Source organism: Myxine glutinosa, chromosome 7 (assembly GCF_964187855.1).
Source record: "Myxine glutinosa chromosome 7, kmMyxGlut1.1, whole genome shotgun sequence".
Classification (NCBI taxonomy): Eukaryota; Metazoa; Chordata; class Myxini; order Myxiniformes; family Myxinidae; genus Myxine; species Myxine glutinosa.
In genome coordinates this window covers 105369796-105390579 of record NC_136267.1, presented here as the reverse complement: position 1 = coordinate 105390579, position 20784 = coordinate 105369796, and the positions used below count along the sequence as shown (strand labels likewise).

The 20784-nt window shown below is 45.6% G+C and overlaps 1 protein-coding gene across 9 annotated transcripts in view; it reads right to left on the bottom strand.

Annotated features, from left to right (window-relative positions):
- Nucleotides 1-20784, bottom strand: part of LOC137431603 (autophagy-related protein 9A) — a 102698-nt gene that overhangs the window by 55701 nt on the left and 26213 nt on the right. For all 9 annotated transcript variants that reach the window (XM_068123117.2, XM_078782090.1, XM_068123120.2 and 6 more), the window contains 4 exons: nt 19626-19802; nt 12748-12901; nt 2293-2472; nt 1669-1899 (listed from right to left, as the gene is read on the bottom strand). In XM_068123117.2, coding sequence (XP_067979218.2) covers nt 1669-1899; nt 2293-2472; nt 12748-12901; nt 19626-19802 — 742 coding nt within the window. The remainder of the gene's footprint in view (nt 1-1668; nt 1900-2292; nt 2473-12747; nt 12902-19625; nt 19803-20784) is intronic.

Below are 20784 nucleotides of genomic sequence, written 5' to 3'. Positions count from 1 at the left end.
GCCTCTCGACCTCTAGCATGTTCTTCTGGCATCAGTCCCTCACCATTGGCCGAGCGCTTCGCGCTCTCCTCCTCATGCCATCGGTCGGTGGCCAATCAGTATGTCGCTTCTTGCTCCCTGCCTTCCACCAATCCGAAGGAAGCTTCTTGCACCGCCCCTGGCCAATCACCAGTCCTTCCTCACTTTAGCCTTTGGTTGGTCGACTCATGCCCAATAACGAGTCCTTCTGGGCGTGGCTCCCGGCCTGCCTGTGCGATGAGTGTTGCTATGCCAGCTGGTGATGTAGCTGGCTGCGGTTCCATCAGCAGTGCCCTGAGAACTGACTTCCGGAGAGTTTTGAATGGGCCTAACTATTCTAAGTGTCTGTGTGCATTGCCATACGGGACAATGGATAGATCACAGGTCTCACGAACATGGGAATTAGCATAATCCCTACTCCAGTTAGCACAAGGACCATCCTTGTATGATCACAAAGATACACTTAATCCGACATCAGGGCTAGACAGGTCCCTGCTTATGTACATTGAGATGGTCCTTCTTCTTCACGACAGTCGGAGCATGATACCTACACAGATCTACCTGATCTGCACATCACTCTACCCAAAATTCATAACAATATATAATTTGGCAGGTTGGTCAACAAACCAATTCATCTTACCAATGGTTGATGTCACGTGACGATTTTCAAGCTTCTTCTTCACTACATCTGCCATGAACAAGACAATTGGATTCTCGCCGAAACGTCGGCTCTACTGACTTGCAAGTTCAGCTTTTACATTTATGAACTTTCACTGATTAACCTTCTAGGTAGTTTGTACCACACTCCAACGTAACAGATAGTATTGCTCCCAAGTGATAAGACAGCATGTTATCATGAAGGTGCAAAGTGGATATCCAGACAAAAATGTCATCAAGTACACATTTTGAAAAACAATTATGACTGATGAATTAAAAAAAAAAAAAAATTCTTTTTGCAATCTTATCTTAAAAAGATACTGTACTTGCACCTTCTAACATGCTTGGACATTGCAGCATTTGATTTAATATTTTAAATGAAATGAAATGAAAACGGCAGAATAATTGACTGAGGTGAAAGGTGAAATTATCAGAGGTGAAACTCATAGGTCGACAACAACTTTAGTAAGCCTACAAACATAAGGTATTAGAATTTTTTTGAGAATGCTAATGATCCAATAGAAAACTAGAAATAAAGTGGTTTAGTATTAGGTGGGTGTAAGGGGGCAGGATCATGGAGATATGATGAGAGGAGTGAAAGCCAATTATAGTAAGGACTTCCTAGTTCAACACTGCCGATCGTGGCGAATGTTGGATGCTTAAGATTTTAACAAATTATTCACAGACTGCATTAAGGGAGCGCATCTGAATAGTCAGTGCCAAATTACCAGTGTAGCTTTAATTAACAGTTTAGGGGTGCTAATATTATATGGAAGGCAAATTTGCAACTCAATCGCAGACACCAGTCTACGTGTAGAAAGAAACCCCACACGTTTAATTCATTATTAATTGTTTTGGTTTTGGACAAGTATATGTATAAAACTGCATTCATTGAGCAACCTTTTTACAATTTTAATGCTGCTTTAACACCAAAGTTCAATTTTTATCAAACAAGAATCCTTCCCACACTGGGTAAGTAACAAGACAACATACCCCAGAGTGCTCTTCAATAGCTTGCAATGAGCTGAGTAGTGTAGGCTGTCCCGTGCTGCCACTAGTCACATCTTTCTGCACATGCCCTCGCAGCTGGCTGATAAATGCTGTGCTATCATCAGGCGGGCGCCATCGAGGGTTTGAAATGGCAAAATGCATGAGGGAAAGCTCTGTTTTGCCATCCTCTGCTTGTTGGTAGCAAGATGCTTCTGTGTGACCAGTGGACATCCACTGCACACAGAAAACAATGGGCAAGCAATGGGAAGACAAGCAAGGGCTTTACATGAGTGTGCCCAAATTACCATTGATGATGCAACAAAATCCTTCTTGATTAAATGAACCATTCAAGCAAATATTGTCCACAATAGTGTGTAAAAACTGAATAATAGCAAAAAAAAATAAAGAAAATTTAAAGCCTCTGGAGAAACTAAATACTCCACAGCGAAGATGAAATTTATAACAGACCTGGTCAATTTTTAAGAACTGAGAATCGCTATCAAAATTAGATTTTTTTTTTTAAGTTTAAAAAAAGAATTGTGTGCTTCATCTGGCATAAAATCTGGAAATACTCCATTAAGTGGCCATCGTTCAAATTGGGACTTTGTAGATTGTCTCTTTGCTCACCGTGGGATTTCCATGACGCCGGATATCCATTTGTGCAAAAGAGCATACATCACCGACACCAATCACCTCCACTGTGAAATTCCGAAAGAAATCAACGATCTCCAATGCCTTTGGTCGCAGTCTGAAGATAAGGATAAAGGGTGTGACGATTGGGCTGAGCAGCTCTTCAAGGATGAAAACCTAGGTGAAGCGGAAATGAAGAGTGACATAAATCATAAATGGTGAGCAATAGGGGATGACAAATTGGAAGATTGACAATATGAGATATATATATATATATATATATATATATATATATATATATATATATATATACAGACTTGGCATTTAATATGGAATTTTTTTTTTTTCTTGACTTGGGTTTACTTTCTTAACTCAGTATATCAATCTGGTGAGTTTCTTTTACACTTTGGTGATTTATTTGTTAAAAGAACCATGTCACTGATTGTCTGTCGCAGCAAGAAGTCAACAACAGGATTATATCACAGGTGGCATGGCAAAATGTACGGACAGGTGCATTTGATGATTGGCTTCACAGTTGGGTATACAAGGGTTGTTGCGTTCTGTATTAGTGGAAAACAACTGCTGCACGTCTCCAAAAGTTATTGCAGCTTCCTCTGGAGATGGACCGTCAACTCGACAATGCTGTTTGTCATGGAGTGGTGGCTTTACGAAATTACGGCATGAAACAGCGTGCTTTTGCTCGGCAGTATGGCATCACTCAAGGTCAGGTGTCAAAGATCCTGAAACGAAATGCTCAGAGGGGTGTCCCTACTCCAATACCGAGGCCAGGACGTCCCCGCAGAACCACAAGGAGGGATGATCGCCAACTGCACCGGTTAGTCCGCAATGGCCGTACCAAGTCAGCTAATCGGCTTAGGGCTGAGTGGCAGCAACTGACAAATGTGCCTGTATCCAGAAGGCTAGTCAACCAACGACTGGTTCAAGCAGGCTATCGTGCCAGGCGTCCCCTGAGAAAGCCACGCCTGACCAGACAACACCGCCAGCGCCGATTGCAGTGGGCCAGAGAGCACCGTCAATGGCAGCCAGGACACTGGAATCACGTGATCTTCAGTGACGAGTCTAGATTTCTGGTCTATCGTCAAGATGGCCGCGTCCAAGTGCGCAGACAAGTGCATGAAGCCTACAACAAATATTGTATAGTGCCAAAAGTCCAAGCTGGAGGTGGTGGGGTGACCGTTTGGGCTGCTTTTCACGCAGGGGGCAAAACTGACCTGGTTGTTCTGAATGGAAACCTGAACCAGTTCAAGTACAGGGCCATTCTGGAAGAAACATTGCTTCCATTTGCTCGTGCAGCCTTTCGAGGAAACTTTGTCTTCCAAGATGACAATGCATGGCCTCATCGTGCTCGCATGATCCAACACTTTCTTGCTGACCGTGGTGTAGAGCATATGGAGTGGCCTGCCATGTCCCCGGATATGAATCCAATAGAGAACTTGTGGGCAGAATTAACGCGTCAAATCGACCACTTGGACCAGCAGCCGACCTCTGTGCATGAATTGCAGCAGGCTATTGTCACTGCATGGCAAGCGATTCCTGTCCAAACCTTGGCAAATCTCGTGAACAGCATGCCTCGACGTGTACGTGCTCTCCTGAATGCTCGTGGGGGTTACACGAAGTACTCAACTGTAATTTTACTGTCCGTAATCCCAGTCGTAATTTAACTTTTGTTTTTGTTAAAAAAAAATTTGACTAATGTGCAAAATAAAGAGTTACTTCTGGAAAACGTACAGAAGTTTAACACAGTACTGTTGAGTTCGATATCAGTTTACATCACTTTCAAGGATCAATTTATTTGTTTTGAAATGTCAAATGTGGTTTTTGTTTCTTTTAAAGGTCACATTAACAAAATCTAGAATAATTTCAACATAATTCCAATGAACTTTTGGTTCTAAGACATCTTGAAAAGTAAGTTCACACCCACAAAAAAAAATTCCATATTAAATGCCAAGTCTGTATATATATATATATATAGGCCAACATATTCCAGAATGGCCAACAAATATATATATTGTTGCGGATTTGGGAAATCCTGCACTTTGGTAATTGGTTGTAAATATCACCCTCTGTAAATAATGTAATAATTCTTGGTAAATACCTCCATTTGTGTAAAGGTCAAGGGTCATCCCCTAGTTAGTCCACCGCACCACGTAGGGCACTATAGGATCCCTCAATAGCTATTTCATTATTATGTGTTTCAGTATAAGGCCATGTTCCCACTAGTCGATATTACGTTGCACCAAATAAGATAGATCCCCTTTTCAATTGCCCCAAAATTCATTGCCAGCAGCGTTCGCCTACATTGCCAGCAGCGATCGCCTCCATTACGCACGTGGTCAGCTCGGAGAAGAAGGGCGTGGCCCGCCCTTCGTCATCGTAGGCGGAGCCAGGAAGAGCCCGTGCGAACCAATCGGCAGCGCGGTGGGCGACCTGGTAGGCGTGCCCTCGTAGCCCGCGGCTTGATCTCGGGGAGGGACATAAAAGGGTGAGTGAGGGACTGCTTATGCAGATGAGTGAGGGAGCCCGAATCGAGAGTTCTGTGGAGGGAGGCGCATGAGCAAGGAACACACGTGGGGAGGATTGTTCATTGATTTGCTTGGCGCGAACGTCCTACGGCGAAAGAGAATCGGCACGCCCTGCTCGCGATACCAACCGGCACTGACGGCAACTGCCGGAACCAACCTCCAAAAGAACAAGTGCGTGCACGCGAACCCCGACGTCATGCCGCGATCCTCAGACCTCCCTGTCGCCCGTTCTGTTGACCACCTGAACCTTCTCATCCCTCCATTCGTTCCTGCCTGCAATTCCCTATTCGTGTGAGTCTGTTTGTGTTGTCCTGTGGGAATAAGTTAAGCCTGTATAAGTTAAGAATTGCACTGTGTCTTCTGCTCCTTTTGTAAATGACCTTCGTTTCTTCTTCTTCTTTGGGTTTTGTGTAAATAGTAGTTAATAAATATCTGTTCTTCCGTACTCTCCTGGTTTTCATTCTCGTCCAATCGCTTTAGTGATTTCCCCATTGAGTTCCTGTGGTGCGATTTCGGCCAACGCTTCGCAATCGGGTTTAGTCATTGTTAAACGGCTCGCGCCGCAGTTCGCTTCGCTCGGCTTAATCCATCAATTAGACTGCGGCACGGGCGGGAGTATTTCCTTGCGTACCGGGAGGCGCTGGTACTTAGGTCATGGGATGGATAGGCCTAATACCCTATTCAGCGCTGACCGGGCGTGACGTCATACCCTCAGGATCGGCGACGGCCAGTATACAGGACGAGGGGATTAAACCCCCCTCGGTAAGGGGAGTGCCGTCGTCCGGATTCCGTAACAATTGGTGTCTGGGGGTGAGATTTGGACCCGAAGTGCGCTTAATGCACTCAAAATTACGAGCGGCCAAAATTTTGCTTAATATTCCTAATTGAATCGTGCCATGGATAATCAAGGCGACCGGATGCCGGTAGGGGAGCTAGAAGAGGGGGTAGAGTCGACCCAGGACCCCAGGGAGGCATTGGGAATAATGGAGGAGGAAGGCAATATGCATTGGGTAGCGGAGATTTCAGGCGCACAAAATGGCGCCTCGCATGTGGCGGCGAGAGCCGTGCCCTTTGTGCCAACAGTTGAAAACATGCAATCATTCATGGAGCAAATGAGGGCCGTTATGGTCAAGACATGGGCAGGACAAGACAGAATGGGGGAGCGATTGGGAAACCAAATTAAAGAAATGCGAAATGATTGGAAAACCAAATTAGGGAGGCTAGGAAGCAAATTGGAGGGCATAAATGGCCAAGCCAAATAAATAAATGAAGGGCTGGCAAGGTACAAGGCCACATATGAGGTAAAGGAGGTTGAGAGGGAGGTTAACCGCGAGTTGGGCGAGCAGGTCCCAAGGGTGCGCGATGAGGTAAAGCGGGTTGAGAAGCGCCGGTTGAGCGAGTTGGAGCAAAGCGCGGGTAACTGGAGCGGGGTAGAAATTGCGACCTGGGGTGTGGGGAAGCTGGCGACCGCTGAGGTGGAAGAGGGAATTTTAATAAAGCCAGCGGTCGTCGAGGTGAACAAAGAAAAAGAAATAATGGGCATAGTTGAAATTGAAAAGACGACGGAGGTAGCCCAAGAATTGAAGGGAGAAATGGATTGTGCACAAAGTCTAGGTTCACATCCTGATGCCGTACTTGCTAATCCTTATAAAGATTTGAAGGTGCGCGTGGAGAGGAGGATCCCAAAGGTGAGACGGGCTGTGTATGGTGCGAAAAGGTTTTTCGGAAAAGTGTTTGGCGCGAAAAGAATTTTCACGCGCTTGGAATCCCAGCGTACCGCGGGCGTTTGTGGGAGGTCCGTTGGGCGCTGTGTGAGTGGAAATGGCGCGCGGGTAAGAAAAAAGTGTGCGTCGGAGAGTGAATGCGACACAGAGAGTGAGTGTGTTACAAAGTGTGGGAGTGATACCGAGTGCGAGCGTGAATGCACGTCAGAGTGTAAGTGTACGGAGTGTGAGACGGAGAGTGAGATGGATGAGGAGCGGGTGCGAGAATGCACACTTGGAATGGTTGAGCGTGTGCAAGGAGGCACACCTGAGTTGGTGGTGGCGCGGGTGCGAGAGGGCACATCGGAGCGCGTGATGGTGAGTGTTACAGAGGATGTAACAGGAGAGTGTGTGCAAGAAGGTGCGCGAGAGGTGTGGTGTGTAACAGGAGAGTGTGCGCAAGAAGGTGTGTGAGAGGTGTGGTGTGTAACAGGGAGTGCGGTGGTGGAATGGACGGAGTGTGTGGAATGCAGGAGAGGTGCTGAGACGCCGGGCTTGGTGAGTGTGAAAGGGGTCGCGTATGCGTGTGAGCATGCGAGTAAGGCATCGACGTGGACCGGGGCAGCGTTTAGGGCGACGGATAGCCGACGCGAGCACTCGGTGCGCGGTGCGCTTTGTTCGCTGCGGGGACCGCCCAGGACCGTAGGCGCGTCGCTCCTGGACGGGGCGTCATGCACGATTTGGGCCGGCCCTGCATTGAATGGTCGGTGCCGCGTCAGAGCGGTGATCGGCGCGATTCCGGGGGAGGGGGGCCGGGTCGGACCTTCGCCCCCTGGCGGGGACGGGGTTCCGACCGGGCGAGCTTCGGTCGTCGGGCCGGAGGCCGCAAAGCTCCGCGCCGAGATGGTGCATGGAAGCTCGGGCCGAGCATGCCGCCTCCCCAGAATCGTAAATGCCGGACGGACCCAACCTACGGTAGACAAACCACCCGAATTCATTGCTCGGCTGTGCAAAGCCGAGCTGTGTAAATGTAACGACGCACCGAGAGGCTCAGATATAGCGGACTGTGATGATGACAGTGTTTTGGATTCGAAATTGGGAATAGGGAATATGATTGGCAAATTTGATTGTCAAAATTGATGGGTAAAAATGATTGGCAGTGATTGGCAAATTTTATTGGCAAGAATTCGATGGGCGAAATTGATAGTGGGAGATGCCCGATGTGCAAGGATGGTAAATCCACTATCCCTCACGTCCCCGGGCACATGAGCACTAGTTATGGGGTTATGGCGGTGAAAACCAAGCCAGGGAGGGTTTGGATAATGTATAGGGATCTAGAGGAATGACCATAGGTGACATGAGAGTTAAGTAGCGACATGATGCCTGTAGTAGGGGACGTAGGTAGATTAGCTGGTTGATAATGATGAGGGAGCGCGATAATATAAGGGGCGACTGGGGAGCGCGAGTTTCAGAAGGGAGTAGTCAGCTGAGATGATGCAATTGATGCAGTGTGGGTGCAGGAAGTTCTTTGTGGTGAGTGTGATGATTGAGTAGTGAGCAGAGTATTGTGAGTGTGGGGTGAATGGCATTGTTGTGAATGAAGAAGCCTGGGAGGAAGGAGGGTGCAGGACTGCAGGAAGCACCAGGTGTGTGAGCACAGGTGTGCAAGTGAAGAATAGGTGTATGAAGAATGGTTGAATGAATGGTATGGAATACATGGAGTATGGAATGGATGGTGTAGAGTGAGTGCGGTGGAAAACGTGGAGTGGAGTGGTTGGTGCGGGAGGAGTGGATGGGGAGGATGGACCCTCATCAGTCATCACGAATACCCGGGGAGGGTAGTTTAAAAGTAGGTAGAGGGTATAGGTAAATTGTGGTTGGATATTGTCATCTGTGGTGCGTGTGGAAGAATGGTGTTTGGATGGGTGCATTAGTGACGTGGAAATGGCTGGGCGTGTGGCCTGTTAAAGGTATGGTTGGTTGAGCGCTCCGCCACTGTTAGTCCGTCGGCCAGGTGAGGCCGCAGGTAGGCTCTGGGATCCAGTTAGAGTTGTTGTGGATGGGGCCCGAGGATCCGGAGGACGGACCCGGGTAGCCCAGTGCCAGAGAGGGCACCGAGGGGGTAAGTGCCAGGGAGGGCCTTCCCCAGTTAGATAGGTTAGTGAGGAGCAGGTAAGCTCAGGTGGCAACTTCAGTGGCAGAGGCGCACAGGTAGGTAGACCTGTTAGGGGAGCCACACGACTCGGCCCAGAAATTGTGCGAAGGCACAGGGAGTTGAATCGGGGGAGTGAGACCCCAAATTGGTGAGCGCCACAGATGGTCAATGGGAGTTTGGTTTTTAGAACCGCATCGAGTAAGACGGCCAATGGTTTGGCAGGGAAAGACCCCGGGTAGTGTAAAGTGTGTTAATGTCATTTAGGAGGATATATAGGATTAGAATCTCCTCGCACCATCTACACCCACTCACCTGAGGTGACAGGACTCCACACCATGCCATGGTTGTTTTGTTGTTTATTTTTGTGCAAATGTTTTGGAAAGGTGAGACGCATCATGACGTGGGTGTGACATTGTGCAGGATATTCCATCTCTTCCTCCTTATGAGGAATTGATGAGGAATTTGGGTGATGGCAAATTTGGTTAGAGGGATTGTGACAAATTTGGTATTAGGGGAGATATGGGGAAGACGTGACGCTAGAGACGAATTGTAAATTGTTTGTAAATATGGGGTAAGGGCAAGGGTAGAGTAGGTGATGGGGGGGGGGGGGGTACGTTAGGAACGAGCTTTCTCACTTGGCTCTCCGTGCGCACCTCGCTCTGCATTACCTTGATTGATGTGTACCCTTATGACCTTACCCCTCGCTAACGCTGCCTGCTTTGTCTTCCTTCCCCACCCATGCACTGAGGGGGAGCGTGTGGGAGCCCACAATTGTGTGCCCGAATTCCCGCTGCAAGCTGCCTGCATCCATGCACCACCTTATGGACCACAGTACTGTGGCCGAGCACCATTTATGGACCACACGTTTTGTGGCATTGCCCCTCTGCTGGGACCGGCCAGGTTGGCCAGAGAAAGATCTTGCTTGTGGACCACGGTCACGGTGGCACCTAAGCCATGCAGGTGGACCACCAATAGTTGGCCCCTGTGGGCCATAAATAAAAATCGGACGCGTTGTGTGCCTTTTCTTTATTACTGCAAATAGGCGGCAAGCCACAAGAGCAAGAAAGTCAACATCTGGAAGAGACAACATCAAGAACGATGGCCCGGCAGAACAAGAACAAGATCATCAGTGTGTTTTTATTGTGTTGTGCAATGTAGCACTGGATTGGTGCTTTGGTGCTTATTATTGGTGCTTTGGTGTTTGCATGCCCGGGGATGTATGACAGAATCTCAAGTCTGCATCCCCCGGGCATGTGAGGTGGTGCGTCGATGCAGTGCATGCTGTCTCCTCTCTCCCACAAGATTCTCTTTTTGTTTCCTAAAAGAAAAATGACAGGTCCTGGGTTGCAGCTTTGTAAATAGTCAAATAATGTCACTTGTAAATAATGCTCCCCACCGTTCATGTGTAGTTTGAAAATTAATTCCGCAATTCGGTTAGTTGTGGGCGTGAATCTGTTAGGTAGGATGCAACTTAATAGGGGGACATATTTATTGGTGTTTTAAAACTGTCACACTCAGGGTCAGGTTAATTGTAGAGGGTTACCACACCTGCGTGCCACATTAAGTTAAAGGTTTTCGGGCCGGGACGTCCCTGGAGGGATGAGGGTGCCGTGTTGCGGATTTGGGAAATCCTGCACTTTGGTAATTGGTTGTAAATATCACCCTCTGTAAATAATGTAATAATTCTTGGTAAAAACCTCCATTTGTGTAAAGGTCAAGGGTCGTCCCCTAGTTAGTCCACCGCACCACGTAGGGCACTATAGGATCCCTCAATAGTTATTTCATTATCATGTGTTTCAGTATAAGGCCATGTTCCCACGAGTCAATCTTACGTTGCACCAAATCAAATAAGATAGATCCACTTTTCAATTGCCCCAAAACTTCATTGCCAGCAGCGTTCACCTACATTGCCAGCAGCGTTCGCCTCCATTACGCACGTGGTCAGCTCGGAGAAGAAGGGCGTGGCCCGCCCTTCGTCATCATAGGCGGAGCCAGGAAGAGCCCGTGCGAACCAATCGGCACCACGGTGAGCGACCTGGTACGCGTGCCCTCGTAGCCCGCGGCTTGATCTCGGGGAGTACCATAAAAGGGTGAGTGAGGGACTGCTTATGCAGATGAGTGAGGGAGCCCGAATCGAGAGTTCTGTGGAGGGAGGCGCATGAGCAAGGAACACACGTGGGGAGGATTGTTCATTGATTTGCTTGGCACGAACGTCCTGCGGCGAAAGAGAATCGGTATGCCCTGCTCGCGATACCAACCGGCACTGACGGCAACTGCCGGAACCAACCTCCAAAAGAACAAGTGCGTGCACGTGAACCCCGACGTCATGCCGCGATCCTCGGACCTCCCTGTCCCCCGTTCTGTGGACCACCTGAACCTTCTCATCCCTCCATTCGTTCCTGCCTGCAATTCCCTATTCGTGTGAGTCTGTTTGTGTTGTCCTGTGGAAATAAGTTAAGCCTGTATAAGTTAAGAATTGCACTGTGTCTTCTGCTCCTTTTGTAAATGACCTTCGTTTCTTCTTCTTCTTTGGGTTTTGTGTAAATAGTAGTTAATAAATATCTGTTCTTCCGTACTCTCCTGGTTTTCATTCTCGTCCGATCGCTTTCATGATTTCCCCATTGAGTTCCTGTGGTGCGATTTCGGCCAACGCTTCGCAATCGGGTTTCGTTATTGTTAAACGGCTCGCGCCGCAGTTCGCTTCGCTCGGCGCAATCCATCAATTAGACTGCGGCACGGGCGGGAGTATTTCCTTGCGTACCGGGAGGCGCTGGTACTTAGGTCATAGGACGGATAGGCCTAATACCCTATTCAGCGCTGACCAGGCGTGACGTCATACCCCCAGGATCGGCGACGGCCAGCATACATGACGAGGGGATTAAACCCCCCTCGGTAAGGGGAGTGCCGTCGTCCGGATTCCGTAACAATATATACATATATATATATATATATATATATATATATATATATATATATATATATATATATATATAAAAATAACTGTAAGAAATAGTAGAAACTCCAAAGTACGAGCAGGGCGTCTCATTTGTATTGAATATATAATCGTTAGATTAAATAAGACGCGGACGTAGCTTCAGGACGTCGATCTTTAATTGTCGACAAGCTTTCGACCAACAAAGGTCTTCTTCTGAGTCTACAAAAACAGCAGGCATGTATATCAGTCAAGTATGTATGGTGATATGTGTGTGAGATGTGTGATGTGATGTGTGTAGAAAATGCATACAGAAGGAAGAGCCACGCCGAAGTTCACTCACCAGCCCCAAGTTCAACGGAAGTGACCGTTTGCGTTACGGTCACTTCCGTTAGGGTGCACGTGCATATACAAATATAGAGATATACATACATAAACACACAAGCATATATTCATATCCCATTTATATTCATATAATATATTTATATATTTATATAAATGACATATAAAGGTAGAATGAATGAATGATGAATGAATGAATGAATGAATGGGTTACGGTTAACAATTTGATTGGGTTGATGTGGGAACATGCTTTAGTCATCAAAATTTATGCCATGAGGGACTTTTGTCCGAAGTTTGTGTATCCAAAAGGACTCACGTTTCAGAATCGTGGTGTGTGATCGATTTGTGATTGATTCAATGGCAGAGATCTGAATGTCATTTATAGAGTGATCCGGTTGATTAAAGTGTATCGTGTAAGGTAGAGATTTGCCCTGACTGGTGTGGAAGTTATTCTTCTTCCAAACCTTCCACACCAGTATATATATATATATATATATATATATATATATATATATATATATATATATATATATATATATATATATATATATATATATATATATATATATTGACGGTACGAGAGAAAGGAAGAAACAGACAGTAAAAGGGACAGGGAGACAGGAAAATGACATTTAAATTACTGGAATTGCAAATTACAGACAGTTCATCAAGTGAAGCATAAAGACTCTCGATACACAAAGGTAAACTTTCCTGCTGCTCTTCACAGTCTTAACGACAACCAGTTTGTACATTTGTGACTCTTCCAAGGAAACTCACAGCTTTGTACTGGAAGACCTGGCTGAACTCATCACGTGTCTCTGCTTTATGTGCTTGCCCCTTCCAGTTCTCTGGCATGTAATGGATGTGAGCTAGGACAGCTTGCAGCAGCTGCTCTGGACACCAGGCCTGCTGTTCAGCAGGTATGAAAGCCCTACAACCACAAGAAGACACGAGATTAAAATGGGGAACACTTATCGTAACAACAAACAAACAAGCAAACAAAAAATGTTGCACAAACCAAGCAAGAAAATAAAAGCACAATACATTTCTGTCAGCTCAGATTATCTGCCATCTGTAGATCGAGGGTGAACCAGAAGACTTGGCTTGGTGTAACTATTGAAATCAGGTATGGCCATTTGTTAATTTATTCCATTTTGGAGACTGCAGGGATTGTGCATGACAACCTTAAAACATTATAAACAGAAAATCTATAAACAGCTCATGACACAATGTCAAGCGATGAGGGCATGTCAATTCTGTGCTTGCTCGTCTTTGTGCATCTTACATTTCTGACAGCTCACATTAAAGTAAACTGGCAACGGTACCCACCCTATGGGCAGGGCTTCAATTGGGAGGCCCAAATGAAAAGGCAAAATATCAGAAATTGAAGGCTTTTTTTTATTTTAAACGATTCATATAAACATCCGTTGAATCATATCACACGCAAATCATCAAAATCTAAACAGTACATGGCGCCCATTTTGAAAAAAGATTGAATTCTGCAAAACTGAAGCGGCCGCTACACGTCTTTCTCAGTCGCACGTTTATGTGTGAAGAGTGCGCGCCGAATCTGCAACATGGAAGCGGCCGCTACACCTGTTTCTCAGTCGCTTTGCACACGCTGCCATGTTACTTCGTAGCCGCACGTTTATATAGGAAGAGTTCGTCAGGAGTCGATCTACTCTCTCCTGGTACGTATAATAAACAGTATTTGTAGAATTTCAACAAAAGCCACATCACTGTTCATATCGGTAAATATTATTCCATTGTGTTTGGAAAAACTGGAAAATTGGAAAACTTGGAAAAATTGGAAAAACAATATAGCCTACCATTTTGTTTACTCTCAGGGGTCCCAGGAATACCCACCCAAAATATCGTTGCGATCGGTTGAGCCGTTTTTGCGGTACCTTCGAACGGACGGACGGACATTTGGTGAATTATAGTAAGATAGTGTGCAGATATGTTTTATTCCTATCATTTCACTGGAATTTGCCAGTTCACTGGAAATTGCAACCGAGCACAGTGGTTTTTAATTTCCAAATGGAGCCAACTCAGTATGGCTTATGATCGTGCATCCACCTACAACCGCGGAATCAACAAAATGATGGCTATCGCACACGGCTGACAACTTGGCAACCTGAAACGATGTAAATAAACACTTGTGCAGGTGCAGGCAGCAGAATTCTCTCTTCCCAACCCCCAGCCCTCCCCCCACCCCCCAAAAACCCCGCCCATGTTGCCCATGCGCCCAGCTTAAATATTTTCTTAATTCTTGGGATTTCAATCCTTTCATTTTCAACACTAGGGCATGTCCGTACTATATATATATCTAAAATTATATCCCCCCCCCTCTATTTACATGAAATGGTTTGGTCCATTCGCAAAGCCAAAGCGGACGGCTTGCGAGTACGGTGACAATCCCCCCCCTCTATTTACATGAAATGGTTTGGTCCAAAGCGAACGGCTTGCGAGTACGGTGACAATCCCCCCCCTCTATTTACATGAAATGGTTTGGTCCAAAGCGAACGGCTTGCGGAGTTTGGTAAAGAAATCGCCATAGCTCGGTAACTACTTGTCCGATTAATTTAAAACCTTGAAAAGGCACATCCTCGGGTCCCCAGCAATATACCTGGCAAGTTTCAAGTATATCGGACCGGTAGTTGTCGAGAAACAGCGGTCGCATACACACACACAGACACACACACAGAGATTACTGGAATTATAGATAGATAAAACTGTTACACATGCAGCACATTGGTGCACTCAGCATGTTCTTGGATTACCCGGCCCCGCTTACTAAAGGTTAACTTGACAAATCACTCAAGAGATTTCTCCAAAGGATAAGGAAAACCACAATGTTGCCTAACCCTTGCCATTCCACACCTCCATAAAACTGTTTGCTTGAAGTCCCTACTACAGTGCCTTCAGGAAGTATTCACACCCCTTGACTTTTTCATATTTTGTTGTGTTGCAACCTGAATTAAAAATGGCTTAAATTGAGATTATTTTTTTTTGACACTGATCTACACATAATAACCCGTAATGTCAAAGTGGAATTATTTTTTAGAAATCTTTACAAATTAATTGAAAATGAAATGCACAAATATTTAATTTACATAAGCATTCAACCCCTGAGTCAATACTTTGTAGAAGCGCTTTTGACAGTGATTACAGCTTCGAGTCTTCTTGGGGATGTCTATCAGCTTTGCACGTCTTGATTTTGGGAGTTTCTCCCATTCTTCCAGCAGATTTGCATAAGCTCTGTCACGTTGGATGGGGAGCGTCGGTGAACAGCAATCTTCAAGTCTTTCCAAAAATTCTCAATGGGATTCAAGTCTCGGCTTTGGCTGGGCCACTCATGGACTTTCATGTTCTTGTTCTGAATCCATTCCAGTGTTGCTTTGGCTGTATGCTTAGGGTCATTATCCTATTGGAACATAAATCTTCGCCACAGTCTAAGGTCGTTTGCACTCTGGAGCAGATATCCCGAAGGATTTGCATATATTTGGGTCCATTTATTGTGCCCACTATCCTTATAAGTCTCCCAGTCCTTGCTGCTGAAAAGAATCCCCATTGCATGACGCTGCCACCACTATGATTCACGGTAGGGATGATGTTAGATGGGTGATAAGTTGTGCTCAGTTTCTGCCAGATGTAGTGTTTTGCATTCAGGTCAAAGAGTTCAATTTTCATCTCATCAGACAAAGGAATATTTTGCCTCATGCTCTCAGTCTTTCACGCGCCTTTTGCAAACTCCAGGCGTACTGTCATGTGCCTTTTTCTCAGGAATGGCCTCCGTCTGGCCACTCTTCCATAAAGCCTAGATTTGTGAAGGGCTTTACGTGGTATTTGAGGCAGAGTCAACAACTCGCTTTTGCTCTCTACTTTGTATACAGACCCAGCACTGCACACATGGGCAACTATTAGTAAATATGCCATTACAGTTATTACCAATTGGTTCTCAACTCCCACCTCCTTGAGAGAAACCCCTCTTTGAACAGATACCTGGCCATGTGAGAGGTAAAGCAGTAGTTTGACAACTGACATTACTAACAACAAACAAACAAACAACAGGCATTTTAAGGCCATTTTCCCAGCAAGAGCAGGGGTTAGCCTTGCGGTCCCCATGACAATGTTCTCCATTTTGCCCTATTTTCTGCATCTCCCCTTGTTACCCCCTTGCCCGCATTTCTTCTTCGACCATCTTTAGCCAAGTCTTTCTCGGTCTTCCCCGTCCTCTACTTCCTTCAACATTCATTTCCATCACTCTTTTCAACCAGTCACTTTCATCCTTCCTCAACACATGACCAAACCATCTCAACCTGTTTCTCTTCACAGCATCCATCACAGGCTCTATTCCCATCATCTTTCGCAATTCATCATTTGTCTTCCTCTCTCTCTTCTCTCTCTTCAAGCCTGGTGTTGGCTTAGCGGTTCGGGTGCCGGCTTGGGATCCAAGGATCCTGGGTTCGAATCCCGGTCGATCGCTGAATTAACACCAGGGGGGTTGACTCAGCCTGTCATCCTTCCGAGGTTGGCAAATTGAGTACCCGCTTGCTGGGATGAATGATCCCGGTGTGTACCCCGGCTTAGAATAGGTACACCGTATCCCTGCACATCGTAAGAGGCGACTAACGGTTGGCGTCAGGAAGGGCATCCGGCCATAAAACATTGCCTCAAACAGGGAACCATGATTGTCATGGGGCCCGCAAGGCCAACCCCTGCTCTAGCGGGGAAGAAATGGCCTTAAAACGATCATTCATTCATTCATTCTCTCAACGATACTCCACACATCCACCGAACCATTTGCATTTCCACCCTTTCCAGCCTTCGTTGCTGCTCTACGTTCATTACCCATGTCCCACTCCCATAAATCATAACACTTCTCACACATGCAGCATGCACCTTTCCCTTCAGCTTCAATGACACTCCCCTCCTCATCAGCACGCCACTCAGTTCCCGAAACTTCTTCCATGCACATCTCACTCGAGCAACCGTTGCCGAGTCTGATCCACCTTCTCCATTCAGCATGTCTCCAAGGTAACAAAATGTTTTCACACCTTCCAGCTTCACGCCATCTCCAAGATCCAACTCAACATTTCCTCCATCTGCAGCTCCCTCTGTGCACACCTTACACTTGAATGTAGCTGCCACACTGGTTAATGACCCTCTCAAACCAATACATTTTTGATGAACCCACTCAGCGCACATTGTACATTGAATGGAATTCACTCCGACACCCTTCCTGCACACAGCAGATGGCCACTTCCCAGTTCTTTCCACCTCACCACATGCTTTACCACTTGCCATCACCTTCGTTTTTCCGATATTCCCCTTCAGACCTTTTGTCTCCATACATTCCTTCCACTTGTTCATCTTCTCCTTCAGTCCATCCATACTTTCTGCAATCAACACCAGATCATCTGCATACAACTCCCATGGTAAACCCTCCTTTACGTTCTGAGCCAGCACCTTCATCACAGCTACAAATAGTAGTGGACTTAGTACCGACCCCTGATGCACTCCCACCTTCACCTCAAACTCACCACTGTTCCCGTCCTTCGTCCTTACCGCTGTGACATTACTAACAACATGAAGGATAACAAATTGCCAAGGTGGTCTTTCTCTCTCCATCAAAAGCAGCGAGCTCAATGGATCCTGGTCCTGGAAAAGCAGCGTCAGCCAAGCTATTGGAACACTCTTAATATCGTGTCACAATTATGTTAATCCACCCAACTTGCCAAGGATGTCCAAAAGCAAGTTGAAAGAATGTTCTGACAATTCATTGGCTGCACGACAATGATAGCCACCAGTTACACAGTGAGTTTCCTGTTAACTACTGGATGCTCTTAGAAACGCCATATTTTCAGAGAAATCTATAGCTGTTTCACTCTCATCTCCTGATATATTCCACTTCCTTCCCTCCTGTCACACCTGTTAACTCTCAACCATCACCTTTGCTTCTTACCATCTCATCATCACACTTTTACGGCATAGCCCATAGGGCAAAGCCGTCTAGAACAGTGTATGTCTGTCCGTATGTATATATGTATGTCCCCCTCAAACGTACATCAATCAGAGCTGAGGATCTGGTCACAAGACAGGAGTGATGTGATGTCATTACGGCGGTACGATGGCTGACTCCACACACCGCCATTTTGATTCCTTTGCTGTTCATGCCGGACATATCGTTGAACCTGCCATGTATCACAATCTGCATGCTCTACCTTTAGGTTTTTCATTCAGTGTGAAATACAAACAAACAGGTGAAACGCATGAAGTAAATCACGTGAAAATAAGGATCCTTTATGACACTCGATTGTTATTGTGGCTGTGGTTGTTGTTGTTTGTGGCTCATTCTGTGTAGTTTTATATATTTTCCTATTGCTTCGCAAAATATCACAACTGTAAATATAATTTTGTATGCTCGTTCCGTGTCCTTCTAAATGGTTCCTTCTGTTGTAGAACAATAAATGTTCCCGTTCAAACTTCTGTTTGAATAAACCATATATTAGCGCTTCTTCCTCTTCTTCAAACTTGCAAAGAGGCTTTTAGAACTGGAAATCCATGATTAAACAAACGATTTTTTTTAATGGCGTAGATGTTTGGTTCCTGTGTTTACAGCATTCGTCTCTCCGTATGTATGTATGTCCCTCACATATTTATCCCATATATTGGGTGAGTTTTTTAGGCAACAATTACGCTTCTGAAAGGTAGAGTGTAATGCTATCTGGCTTTGCCATTTGTGTTTCTTTCAATAACCTTTATATATAACTGGTTGGGGCAAATTCTCACATTTTATGATTGGGGGAACTGAAATTATGACAACAGGGTGATGATATATGATGGGGGTGGGGCAGGGGGGTGCATGCCCCCCAGATCATATATAATAAAAACTTTGATCAAGGGCTCTTCAAACATTGAAGCATTTCTTATGATTGCCTCCAACCATCCTAAGCCTGGTGTTGGCTTAACGGTTAGGGTGGAGGGCTTGGGATCCTAGGGTCCTGAGTTCGAATCCCAGTCACCTGTTGAATTAACACCAGATGTTGACTCAGCCTGTCGTCCTTCCGAGGTCGGCAAAATGAGTACCAACTCACTGGGTCCTCTCTCAAGGGGGTTGGTGGCAGGATTTGCACTCCGGCCGCCGTAAAACACCTCATTCCGTAACACACACAGTGGTGTGTGTCGGGGTGGTGCTGACGTCACTTTGATAGTGTTAACTAACTGACCAACATATAGAATAAACCATATGGTGTCTCTATGCAATCTCTTCACTTCCATGGTGAGAGACAGCTTAGAGACTTCGAGTACTTCAAAAAAAATGAATACTTACATTATTTGCTAACTGGTATCTCCACCCAGGTGTTACTATCCTCTTCAACTCAAGTACAAAACAAGCCCGGCTACACCGCTGCTAGACTTTCGGTGTCGTTATGTAATGCATGTACAAGCACCTTAGTGAACCTTAAACCTTGGAAAGAACTTGGTTTGAGTTTCATAAAGATGTAGAAGCCCAGCTGTTCATCAATATAATTTTTGAATGATGAACCTAATGATTAAAGTAGCTACAGGGATGATTTTTTTTTAATATAGTGTTGTCACTCACTCACTCACATGCGCACACACACACAACAAAAATGTGATGTGCTTACCGGCATACAGTGATAAGCAGTCCAAGAGCTGTGATGGCAGTGAGCACATGCTCCACAGAAAGAACATCCTCATCATAGACGGTTAGCACGAGAAGAACAGCCAACAGTGATCCAGCAAAGAATGTCACATTCTTGGCTATAACAGACAGTGCTGGGGAGCTGAATGAGTCCATATATCTGCAAAGTTAAAAAAAAAAATTAAAATAAAATCATTTTGAACAACACAGGAATCATTATTTGAACAACAATTATTTGAAATATCTGTTTTGAAAATATTGACAAAATGCAACGCTCAAGAGCATTCAAACATTCCTCACACCTACTGAAGCTGTGCTATTTTTCCTCCATTTACTGAATGCAATTGAATATTGTCAGTGGTTGCAGTGGACTAATAAAATCAATACATGGCAGCACAGAGGCAACAAAGCATCAGCAACCAAGCTTGGTAAGAGAACAGCCATAAAAAGGTAATTTCTACAAAGCATTTCAATATTACATAATCACAAATATTACAATTGGCACTGTGAAAATTGATTGAGCATTGGAATCAAAGACAATCTGATTAATAACATTTGGTTTCCGATGCCTCGTATCCACTTCTTCTTCATTCATATGCTGCACAAGGCTGCGGAATAGCATAATTGGTTGTGCCGCTGATGCAGTGCCCTCTGCTGGATAGGACAGGAATTTGGAATTTGTTTATGTTGCAGGCAATAGCTCGCCTACTCTTCGCGAAAGACAACATGGGATCTTTCACATCCACCAACAAAGGCTGGCAGACGGGATGCCCGCTTAACGCGCATCCCCGGGATGGCACACAAACTTTGCCTGTGAATCACCGGGATGACAGTTTATAGCTAGGTCGGGAATCAAACCCAGGCTAGACAGCATAGAGGTGAGTGTGCGTACCCCTCTAGGCCATCCTGTCAGCCCTTATATCCACAAAACAACCCTCAATATTATTCGTTCTGTGATAAAAATGAAGTACACATGGAAGCAAAGTGTTCCCACTACCAAGCAAACAAGGAGGCAAATGTCATAGTCATATTTTCAGCACCACAAACGAAAAACGACTGATTTCTCTCAAATAGATGACAAATTCTCAAGTCATAGTCACAGTGTTATGTTTTATGTCATTCATGTGTAGTTGCAAGCACGA